General features: G+C 34.7%; 1 protein-coding gene across 1 annotated transcript in view; it reads right to left on the bottom strand.

The window, feature by feature from the left end:
- DNAH8 (dynein axonemal heavy chain 8) overlaps positions 1-12,666 on the bottom strand; it is a 114,388-nt gene that overhangs the window by 68,247 nt on the left and 33,475 nt on the right. The window contains exons 27-37 of the mRNA XM_088162829.1: positions 11,597-11,723; positions 8,399-8,634; positions 7,220-7,324; positions 6,134-6,247; positions 5,504-5,566; positions 4,511-4,611; positions 3,473-3,610; positions 2,064-2,304; positions 878-1,077; positions 355-508; positions 99-262 (exon numbers count right to left, since the gene is read on the bottom strand). Coding sequence (XP_088018955.1) covers positions 99-262; positions 355-508; positions 878-1,077; positions 2,064-2,304; positions 3,473-3,610; positions 4,511-4,611; positions 5,504-5,566; positions 6,134-6,247; positions 7,220-7,324; positions 8,399-8,634; positions 11,597-11,723 — 1,643 coding nt within the window. The remainder of the gene's footprint in view (positions 1-98; positions 263-354; positions 509-877; positions 1,078-2,063; positions 2,305-3,472; positions 3,611-4,510; positions 4,612-5,503; positions 5,567-6,133; positions 6,248-7,219; positions 7,325-8,398; positions 8,635-11,596; positions 11,724-12,666) is intronic.

Genomic DNA, 12,666 nt, shown 5'->3' on the forward strand with positions numbered 1-12,666 from the left:
TTTTCTGTATAGGGGTTTAAGTAACTCTGAAATACAATTAATGATTCATACAAACTATTTACAATATAGTAAAGCAGTAAAAACCAAACAATTCATACCCTGTAAGTGATTTCTGGCATACTTCCAGCTGTTCGTGTAGGTAAGGGAGAAGTTGCTCCATAGTATCATCTCCAACACAGCAGGCAATTACATTTGCATTTTCATGAGCTCGTTGCATTATTTTTACCCAAGATTTGTCAATATTCTGAAAACGCTTTGCTTCCTATATATAGAAAAAGCAAAGCATACTCTCTTGAAAATTATTGCACAGAAAGCTTTCCATATAAAGTATTAGGCAAGTATTGTAAAGTTTACCTGGGGTAACTCTTTTGCAATATCTCCTGCTACAAAAACAGCTTCAAGATAAATCCAGAGGTTCTGCACAACCAGCCATTCCTCAATTATGCGTGAAGAGTTGCTTAGTTTAGAAACCCAACTCTGAATTTGCTTTTTAAATGCCGTATTGTATCTAAAAGTAGAGAGGAGAGTAAACTATTTAATTCTAAATAAAGCTATTATAAGATAATAGCTTTATTTGGCTGTGGTGAAAAATCCCCCAAAACCCAGAACAAACTAACTCTTGTTTCACTTAGAACAAGAACAACATTATGGGAAGATTTTAGCAGGTAGGTTACATTCAAGTATATTGAGATGAAAGTTGTCTCAATTGAATATGCATGGCAGTCTTTCTCATACAGATGCTTTTAATTCGGCCGTGTAATACTTTGTTTCATTAAAGAACATTTAATTCAAATTTACTGCTGATTCAGCTCAATAATAGTACTGTTACTATCACAGTGTATTTCTGAAAACGCCATACATGAACAATGCCAAGTACCTATTAGACAGTAGAGAATCCAGAACCATTAAACTGTCCTCCATCAATATCATAATTTCTGCTGATTCAATTCCCTTTAACAGTAACTCTCCTCTTGCTTTGAATTGTGCAAAGCTCAGACTTTGAGCTCCCCAGGTTTCAGCTACTTGAGACAGTTTGGCTTCTATATCCTTTTCCTTCATAGCAGATATGCATATATCCTGTAAAGAAAGAACCACTTTTTACACTCTCCAATCTTGTGAAATGAATTTCCTAATACTGCACATCCATTCATAGAATATTAAAAGTGCAGATATCACACTACAAATGCCACTCACTCAAATTACTTGTATGGATAACTGAAAAAAGCACTTTTGGAAATGGATAGATATATACTTTCTGTGGCTTCACATTTTGTTATTTCTGTGTAAAAAAATATTTTTGATCATAATTTCTACAAGGCTGAGGAGGGGTAGTGATTAGACATCATCAGATGAGCTCTGACTCTTACCACATTTCAGTTTATAGAATCTCAGAATCTAAGAATGGTTTAAATCGTACAGGTCAAGTCTAACATTCTATTCAAACCAGAGCTTAACTCAAACTTAAGCAGATCACCTTGGAATGCTTCCATATAAATCAAGTAAAGATATAATAAGTTTTTGCATATGTATTTATCATATGAAACATGGAAACTCCACTGAGTTTTCACAAATTGTATGGGGTGGTTTTTTTAAGTTATGTGGTTCAAAATAAGCCATAATAATCTTGAAAAAGTTTTAATATTAAATATTATTATTATGCATGAAGTCCTCATCTAAAATTTCTGATTTATCTACAAAGCTATAAAGCAACAACAGAGGTAAAAAAAAATAGATACAATGACCATTTAAGGGGTTTTTTTTAGGGATTTTTTTTCCTGCTTAAAAAGAGCTAAGAAAATCATAAAAAATAATGGCAGGAGGAATGTGAAGAAATTATCTAAAAATAAGGGTCCAGAGATTCCAGCTTCTACCTCTATATTTGCTCACATAGATAAGAGCTTCTAAATAAAATACAGATTGTTTTAAACCAATGTGGTCTGATTGAGATTCAAGGATTTTAATGAAGTAATTATTTTTAAAGAGAGTAACCATTTTATAAGCAATCACATTATTTTTGCTCTCAATATAAAATGAACAAGGAGGAGAAAAACATATGTACCTACCTCAATATCTTCTTTATTTTTAAGAATTGGTGCTTCCATGATGTTTCGAAGGCAAAAGGTCTCAGATTCTACATCAAAGTGATGTCCTGTTGTTTCAGAAATACGATCCCAGTGTCTTTGCTTCATTGCTTTGTCAGACATCATTTCCAGCAAAGAGCAACACTCAATAAAATCCTCAATATTTTTCTTGAGATCTGAAAAGGCTTGCCAGTGGTGGAGACCTTTAGGTAGTCTACGGCACCTGCAGTCAAATTAAAGTGATACAGTAATAAATGCCCCTTCTGTCAAAATTGAATTGTTTAAACAAGAGTGGATTGTATTAATGTCAACATTTTCTATGTCAGCTAGCCTAACTGTTTAGGAAAAACTAATACAAATGCCCTACTTAAAATCATAATATTTAATAGTCTCAAACACTGATATTTTCCCTGAAAGAAAATAAAAAATGCTTTCATTAACACATAGTTATCTCCTGCTTTTTATCAGAAACTCTTTATTGGAAAAGAAAAAATAAAGAAAAAAACAGTTAAAGTAATTAAATTTCACAAATGAAATCCTTGTACAAATGTAATATTTACTTCAGTTTAATACACATGGCACTTATTAACATACCAATTTGGAGACAGACATGAAAAATGAGATAAATATGGTTCCACTTTTGATTAGTGGTTCTGAAACCAATCACTAATGAAAACTATATATTTTTAATGTGGAAGAAAGCCTGAGAACAGTTAAATAAATATCCACCTCTTTTAACACACTTTTAAAGAATCAACACACAAAGAACCGAGCAGGTGATCTATGCCAGGAATGCCCCAGTGCAAATGGTAAAGTATATCCTGATCAGGAAAAACAATAAATCCTTGGCTTTGCATCCTTTGTCACTTATTTCTCTACCTCCAACTGATATGATTTCATATTCCCAGTAATCAGGAATAACACAGCAGCATGTGTGTGGCTTAGAGCTATGTCAGTGCTGGGTGCTTGTCAGTACGTTCCTGGTGGTTAGCTCTCCACTTGATGTCAAACTGGATGTTTAACACCTGCCTGCCTTTCTCTGGGGGAGAAAAAATTTTGTGCCTGTTATTCTTGTATGCAAAACTTAAAATCAATTGGATAATCATCCCAGTTGAAGAACTCAGCTTTTAAAAATAGAATTTCAGTCCCCCTAACCTTGGTTTAGCTAATGAGATCGGCTCTTCAACTGATCTTATGCTCTTCAGTTATCAAAGCTACAGGTAAAAGGCTGCTTAATTAGAAGTATGGTGTCATTTCATTCTTTGAATAATCTTACTGCTTACAATAAACTTTATTCATGGAGGTTTTTGATAAATATATCAATGGCTTTGCTGAACTCATCTAAATCTTAATACATCTAACATCCTTTACTGTTCATACGTTAAACATACCTGCTTTGATATTCTGTAAGTTCAGTAGTGATTTTTTCAATATCTATCTCTGTCCAAAGTATGTCATAGTACCCATTGATAGTGCTTATTACAGTATCATATAATCCATACAATTTCTGAAGCAAGCCTAACTCCTTCCTGGGAAAAAGGAAGCAATTATGACAATAATTTCAATCAGCTCTCTGGATATCTCACAATATTTAAATACATTATATATATAAAAAAATACAAAAAATAGAGGTAGGCAATTAGAGTATGCTTCTTAATGTAGAAAAGAATACTTCACAAAAAATAATCCACAAAAAAGAGCAGATGGTTGGTGCTAAGGACCTAACAACTACACTAAACATATTTGGAGGAAGTTTTGCTTTGGCCCAGTTCTCCAAAACGCCCATTAGTCCAATAGAAACCTAGGTGATACGCCCTGAGCTGGCTTTGCAGGGCAAAGTAGAGCATGGCAGGTGGAAATAAACTGTCAATTTACTTAGAAGCACTCTCTGAATGTGAACTAAAACTCTGACCTAAAACCAGACAGAAACAGAGAGATCTTCCTGTGGTGTGAATCATCATCAAATATTGAAATGGCTGGTGCAAAACCTTTAGAATCCTATTATCCTTTGTATAGATGCTCAAAAAAATCTGACTTTCATAAAATCTGTAGTTGAATTCTTCTTATATCACAATAGAATGACCTTCCCTTACATTTTCTTCTTCACTTTCTACCATATCTTAATACACAAATATATATTTTTATTTCTATTTATGCCTAGAACAGGGCATATTGCTCCTTTATATAGTATTTATACACAGTAAAATAAACTAGTATCTTTCTGTTACAATAATAAAAAGGTACTATTTTTTAAAATTAACAAATTCATTAGAACTCTTAAAATTTTATTTATCTATTTATCTATTCTTTTATTTATTTACTTTATTCAAGGCAATGGAAAACTTGTAATATTTCTGCCTTTGGTGTAAACCTAAGACTTTCTAACATACTTAATAACATACTTAAGGCAGCCATATTTCCACAGTTACCTGACTTTATGCAAAATGTCATACTCTGTGACAGGCAATCCAAACAGCCGCTCACCAGACGAGTACGTGATAAACTTTCTCCACAGGTCATCAAAGTTAGCCTGATTAAGTTGTGTTTCATACAGACCAAATGAAAATATCAGTTTATAAGTTTTTATTTTAAATTGTCTAAAAATAAATCATTAAACAATTTAAAACTTTTGTTAAGACTATTAGAAGTATATGTAAAATATCTGAAAATATTTTTGATCTAAACAAACATATGGCTTGAAGTAAACCACCAGAGTGTCAAATAGCACAGTTACTTTCAAAGAATAAGTGCTGTCCAAAGGATATGGCCACCAAAGGAAAACGAAAGGAATGATTTTCACAACTAGGATCCAAAAGTACAGAGCATTTTCTTGGCAAAATGAGAAACACAGCAAAGTTAACCAGAATCATTCAATATTCAGTACATATTAGATGTATCAGAAGGATAAAGCATCTTCTGTTAGTCACTCAATGCTTTTCACAAGCTCAGAATTTACTTTATACAGTAAATAGTCAAAAGTACTATTCAAGTTACTATAACTTGCAGAAAAAAAGAAGTATTAGAGAAAATACTGCTCCTGGACCTATGAATTAAGGTTCATAACAAATAAATTGCAAGTTGAAAGACAATTATCTAATGAAAAATGTGATCTTTAAAAGAGTAGAAGATTGGCTCATGATTGCTTTATAAACTGGCTTATCAAGGTGTCATAATTAACTCTTCCATTTTCTACTGCTTTTAGTAGTTCAAATTGATAATTTCTGCCCACAAAATATGAAGAGTGAAGAAAGGTTACAGATGGATCAATCAATCTTTCCACATTAAGGAAAACATTGCATGAGAGTAACTATAGATAATGTAATATTATACGGAATATCCAAATTACAATTTGGTACACTTGTTATGATAAGCAAGGGCAAATTTAATTAATTAGTTGCAAATTCAAGAGTTTACTTTCTTACCTGAAAGATCTGCAGCCTCTTACTGGCTTCCTGAGGTGGGATGCTTGGAACCATAGGGCCTTCCTTTCAAATAAGCATTTAACAAAAATGGAATATTAATTCTCAAAGTGACTGAAGGCCACTCTGTATTTATAGATCATTACAGAATTTATATTTTTGTTAGTCAAACTCCAATCAAGTTATGTAGCTTGGTAATTCAATACTTAAAACGGTAAATCTAAGAAGAGGTAACTTTTATGGAATTAAAAATTCCATCTCTTATAAACTTAATAAGATTGGACTCTAACTTTTCATGTTTATTTTGCCGAAAATAACAAATCCCAGACAGTGGTCATTTTTAATGCTGATGTGTGTGCAAAGATGCCACAACCTGTACTACAGTTTCTAAATTAATCTGTAATTTATAATTACGACTTCATTACAAGATGTAATGCTTCTCTTCTTTTGCTATAGAGTTGTGTGCACTGCTATTTCTTCATACTGAAAATTTGACCTACAGTGATGACTGCTTAGCAACAGACAGCAAACACCAGTAGCTGAGCAGAATAAAATTCTGCACCCAACTCCTGCAAACCAGAAACATTGAAACACTGACTATAAGTCTTCCCTGCCACTACTAAATTCATTTACCGTTTCATATGCTGTTTCAAAGTTTGATACATCCTCCCGAAAAACTGCAACGGCTTCCAGCAAATCACTCTTAAATTTGGGCTGAACTTCAACTAACTCATCTTGAACTGCAATCTGACACAGAAAAGATTAAAATTAGTTCTTTCTGTAAGAATCAGAAATAGATATTTGAGTTAGATATAAATAAAAATTATGAATAAAGCATCTCAAATTTTTGAACAAAAATTTATTATTTGAAGCTAAATATATTTTTTTCGCTTTATGGTGCTGCACGTTCAAATCTTGAGCATAAAGGAGGGGTAAAACCAAACCACCTCAACCAAAAACCATAACAAAATCTTGCATTAGCTTTTGAAGGAATGTGTTTCATTACAAGAGGGTGAGAAGATCCTATTCTCTTTCTTTCCTCCTTCCAAAAACCTCAAACCTCAAGCTAATAGTCTTTTTCCTCACATGGAACTCAGTCTTCTCTTTAACAAATTTCTTTTTCTTTGATCAAAATTTGTTAAAGAGAAATAACCAAGGGCTGCACAAAATGTAAAACATACTCGAGTCCTTTGCTGAGCAATTAATCTGTGGGACAAGATGCAACTTAATCGATTCAACAAAATATCGACATATTTCCATTTAACCATCTCCATGACATAAAATACTCAATAAACAAGGAGTTCTTGAGGAATATAAGGCTGTCCTAAATAATAAAGGTGAATACAGATCCACCACTTAGGAGTAAGGGCACTGGCAGAGTATGTGCTTCTTAGAAAAATGTAACTTAAGGGTAATAAACTCCCTGATCAGACAAGAATGACACAAAAACTGGAAATGAAGCAGAGCAGAAAGAGAATTTTCTTGCAGGTTTTAAACGTATATCTAAAAGCCACAATAATATTTAAATTTCAAAGTAATCTATAAAAATTAAATTAAAAAATGAACATAGTAATAGAAGATATGTACATTACTGCACAACTGATGTCATGGGTGAGAAGTCAGAGAGGATGGACAATTAGTCTCACACTCTCATTTGTAACCTAAAGAAACTCACATCTTTTCCACACATGGAAAATAACATAATTATTATATACTTACAGCCTGAGTTTTTAATTTATTAAAAGCATATCTCATTGAATCAACACCATCTGATTCCTCTTTTGTAACTTCCATTTGAAATGTATGTAAAATGCCATAGGCTTCCTAGACGAAAAATAAAACAGAACAAAACTTAGGAATACATTATAAGTTCATATTTTTAATACCTTTTATTTATTTACAAAGTTTGCATCGTTCCCTAAACATGTAAAACCTAGCAAGTAGACAGTGCTGAGCTCAGTGCCTCTCTCTTGCTTTATTTAACAGCTATGAGTACGATTATCATATCCTGAAGACAGACTAACAACATTTAGTAGATGTGAATATTACTTTAAATGTTTAAATTATCGTTCAGGTTATTCTATTTAGTGTATGGCTAAGACTTTCTAACATTCTTGATACACACTTAAGAAGGCAGCTGTATTTCTGCAGTTTACCTATACATCATTTAATCACAGAACTCATTCTTTTCTTACAAACCAATGCATAAATTGCTAAGACAAAAACCACATTCTTACCATAAAACTAGAAGTGACAACAATTAGAGAAACTCTAATCTCACTATACAGCAAAAAATTTCCTCTTCAAAAGGTGGATGAAAATATAAAGCTAATTTTTTCTATTAAGTTGACTGTTTCAGAGAGTGATAGAAATACCAAGCACTTGTAATGAGCTTGTTTAACTTCTTTCAGCTAATTTCTTACAGAAAAAACAAAAAGAATGTTGCCAGTTTCTGACAGCATACCGTGATGTGTAATTCCATGAATATTCTCTGGCTATATTTCAAGGGGCTAGATGATCAAGATGTTTGTTTACACACACAGGAAAAGTAAGAGGATTAAGGCTAATGAAAAGCAAAAGGGAGCATAGTGCTCTCTTGTTTTGTGTTCTCATCTTCTTATTTCTGCATATTGTCTCCTAGATTGTTTCTATATTATAATTTGAGAAAGAAATTTTTCTGTATTGCATTAATACAGAATCTATCAAATTATCTGATTCATACTTTATAATATAAAAAACCAAAAATAATATTTTCCCATCTTCAGCTTAGTTCCCTCAAGGCAGTGAACTTGTTGTTAGAGTTCAATGCTTATCTTATCCTGTGACACTTATTATATTTATTATTATTTATAATAAGAAGAATATTTTTCCAATACAACAAATGAAAAATCATCTTACTTCAATAGGTCCCATAGAAATATCTACGTCTGCTCTCTTTTCTTGAATGGTAGATAAAGCTTCCATTGCTAATCTGACATCATCTAAGTCAGTCAGAGGTCGAGACAATCTGTTTATGTATTCATTTATGAACGACACCACGTCTAGTAATTTTGTTTTATATTCCTCATTTAAATAACGACAGAGGACCATCTTCCAGGAATTCGCTTCAATTTCTAAAGCTTTTTTCAGTGGTCCTGGTTTTAAAAAAACAACATAAAAAGAAAATTACTCAATTCATATATTTTTTTCTTAAGAAAGCCCACACCATCACATATGGTTCTTTAACAGCAATTAGAAAACAGCAGACAAACCATTTCATAACAGCATTTTAAAAGTTTCAAAACGATTTCAACTATAATGAAAAATATTTCTGTTGTTTTATTGTATATTATGCTATCTGTAAAACATATTGGTAAGCTTACCTAGTGGAGCATATAGAGAAGATGAATAAAGAACAAAATGTCTACTTATTGATGTAGATTTTCAGAAAATAGCCTTGATATACACTAAATAAATGTATAAAGATCAGTGATATTTAAATGCATTGAGGAAATGGCATCTTGGGATTTCAAAACTGGGACTTGGAATAGTTCACAGCTAAAACTGTAAGGTGACACATGTTATATGCAGTTAATATGTAAACACAAACCAACACTAAAGAGACATAAGAGTCAAGAATTCAAATTTATTCTCAGAATAAATAAGGATTTTATCGCACAGTATTTAGTACTCTGGTAAAGAAAGCAAAATATACTAACAGCATAAGCTATTTCTGCTCACAAAACAAATTTTGCAGCAGATATAGATTCTTCTTTAATCAATTACACTAAAGAGATGATTCCTGAAGCCCAGGAGTAATTCAAGAAAATTACCACACCCTGCCAGAAGTTAAAAACCTGTAAATCACAATAAATCAGTTCCCAAACCTAAACTGAGTCCAAGACCTGCTGTCCCAGATCATATAAGACATTTAATATTTTTGTTCTGTAATCACAAGTGAGGGAGTACTGTAACCAGCAACAAAATCCATATTCTTTTGGAAATACTCCTTCTTACTACTCTTGGTCACACAATAATAGATAGAGTTTTCCAGAGTAGTGTCATTAAAAAGAAACTGCATCCAGGAACTGGATGAGGATGTGCAGTCAGCAGTCTGACATTTTTGCTTGTTCACTGAAAGAAATAGGGTTAACACGCCACAAAGATTCTGAAATTAAGTCCAGTCTTCAAAGCAGGCAGCTTCTGCTTCTCTGATGTACAAGAAAGACAAATTTTACAGATTATTTCTTACTCTAATCAATAAATCTCTCAGAAGAGAGTTGCTCATCAGAAATGCAGTCACAGCAATACTTGCAACAGGACACATTTTCTACTTGTTGCTAGATACCAACCAGATAGTTGGTCCATAGAGGATGTGTTAGCCTTGTAATAATCTGTGAGATGAAATGTATAAGTACTATTGAAATCCTTAGCAAAATGAGCTATGACACAAATGCCATAGAACAAACAGCTTAATTCAGAACATAATGTTCTGAGAGCTAGAGATACTAAACATGGGAATGACTAAGTAGCCACCTCTCCTCCTGAAACACTGAATGTAAAAAACACATTAATACTGTTAAGTGTTAGTCCTTCATCAGTACCATAGGAGGTGCTTTTTGCTTCCAATGCTCTTTATTATAATTGGCTGACCTGGTGCCAGACAGGAGTACCAAGGATGATCAAATCAGTGCCAATACACATTCATTAACTCTTCGGCAAGCCTCCATAAAACAACTTCACAGTCATGACACAACTTAGTGTCCACGTTTACAAGTGGAGAAGGCAAGGGGAATGGAGGATTTTTTAAAGTCAGATTTCTTAGAGTGGTCTGAGTGAGCCCTGGCCGACAGTCAGTGAGGTCTCTTCAGTAATTTCTACTCGTATTGAAATATGTCCAGATATATTTCAATATATATGTTCATATTTACAAGAATAAACCAGTCTCTCATAGTATCCTTCTGGACAAAGCACACAGCTGGATAAACATGCCATGTGATGGGTGAGCAGCTGGCTCACAGGTTGGACACAAAGCGTTACAGTGAATGAGGTGACATCAGACTGGAGACCTGGCACTAGAGGGGTTCCAACAGGCTCCATTTTAGACCTTGTGCTCTTCAACACCTCCATAAATGACTTGGACATAGAACTGGAAAGAATACTAAGGAAGTTCACAGACTAGGTGGAGCTGTTAATTCCCTTGAAATTAGAGAGGCCCTGCAGAGAGACCTCGAAAAGTCAGAGGGCTGGGCAATCACCAACCATATGTAGTTCAGCAAGGGAAAGTGCTGGATTCTGCACCTGGAATGGGGCAACCCTGGATGTAGGGACAGACTGGGGAATGAGATGTTGAAAATCAGTGGCACAGAAAGGAACCTGGGGTTCCAGGCTGATTGCAAGCTGAACACGAGTCAGCAGTGCCCTGGCAGCCAGGGGGGCCAAGCATGTCCTGGGGTTCATCAGGCACAGCATCACTGGCCAGGCCAGGGTGGGGATTGTCCTGCTCTGCTCTGCACTGGTGCAGCCTCACCTTCAACACTGTGAGCAGTTTTGGATGCCACAATGTAAGAAAGAAATTAAGTGATTAGAGAACATCCAAAGGAGGGCAATGAGGATGGTGAAGGGCCTTGATTGGAAGCTTTATGAGGAGCAGGCAAGGTCACTCGGTCTGTTCAGCCTGGAGAAGAGAAGAATGAGAGGAGATCTCATTGCAGTTACACCTTCCTTGTGAGGGGAAGAGGAGGGGCAGGCATTGATCTCTGCTCTCTGGTGGCCAGTGACAGGACCTGAGAGAATGGCCTGAAGTTGTATCAGGGGAGGTTTAGGGTGGATATAAGGAAAATAGAATGGAAATAAGGAAAAGCTTCTTCACCCAGAGAGTGGCTGGGCACTGGAACAGGCTCCCCAGGGAGCACAGCACCAGCCTGCCAGAGGTCAGGAAGTGTTTGGACATTGCTCTCAGGCACATGGTGTGACTCTTAGGGATGATGCTGTGCAGGGCCAGGAGCTGGACTCAATGATCCTTGTGGGTCCCTTTCAACTACACATCTTCTGTGATTCTGTGACTATTTTACTCATTATTTTGCTGTACATACTAAGATAAGAAAAATGTCATACCTGTGTGCAATTCAATTGGACCAAGACGAATAGTGGGTTTTAAAGTTTTCATCTCTTGCTCAAATGTATCGTAGTGAACTATTTCTTCTTTAATTTCAGACAGGGTGGGACCAGTAGCAAAAAATTCCTGTGTGCAGTTTAAAATGTCAATCAGCAAATGTCCTTTTCCATAATTTTGGTAAAACATGTTGTAACTGTTATTCACTAATTACTGAAAGTTTATACCTTTATTATACTTGTTTTTAGCCTTCTGTGGCCTTGCTAGCATAGTAAAATGAATGTTTATAAATTTCTCTGTCACTAGCACTCAACCTTGTTGGGAAGTTCCAACCAAATTTAACAGAGAAACAGTTAACCAAGAAATATTAGGGACCTACTTGTTTTGCAAAAACAGGTGATCAAACAGAGATCAAATACGTGCCCACACTTACAGAAAGACTACCTCATAAGCCAAATTATGTGTGAAACAATCACAATAAAATCCATTTTTTAAGTAGGCCCCTGAACAGAAGTCAAGGGTAGAAACATTTTGTGATTCTCAACAGTTGCATTTCAGAAATGTTACTTAAGACCTGTATTGATTATGCTTACACTGCATGGGCAAGTAATAAATGCTGAAAGTTTTATCCCACTTCTACTCTTCTGTCCAAGAGTACACAGACAGGCAGTGGAAGGGTTAGCGTAGTGGAAAAGGAAGAATGTAGAAATTAAACGTCTATAAAATGTACTTATTATTAAATTAAACTGTCTTATTATTGAAGCTTTCACTGCAGCAGTGTCCTGTTCCTCAGTAGTAATTAGATCAAGCTAGTAATATTAATTTGATTAGACTTAAAATTTTAATTAGACTAACAGCAAATTTTCAGCCCTGCTTATGAATTGGTGGGGTTTTAACCCACATAACTCATCCTGAATTCCACCATTTCATGGTCACTGCAGCACAAAACTTCCCTTGAGCTTCACCTTCCCCACCAGCTCCTTCTTGTTGGTGAGAACAAGGTAGAGTATGGTACCTCTTTTCAATGGCTCTTCAATTACTTGGTCAAAGAAGTATCAACCACACATTCCAG

Source organism: Sturnus vulgaris, chromosome 3 (assembly GCF_052056855.1).
Source record: "Sturnus vulgaris isolate bStuVul1 chromosome 3, bStuVul1.hap1, whole genome shotgun sequence".
In the NCBI taxonomy this organism is placed as follows: Eukaryota; Metazoa; Chordata; class Aves; order Passeriformes; family Sturnidae; genus Sturnus; species Sturnus vulgaris.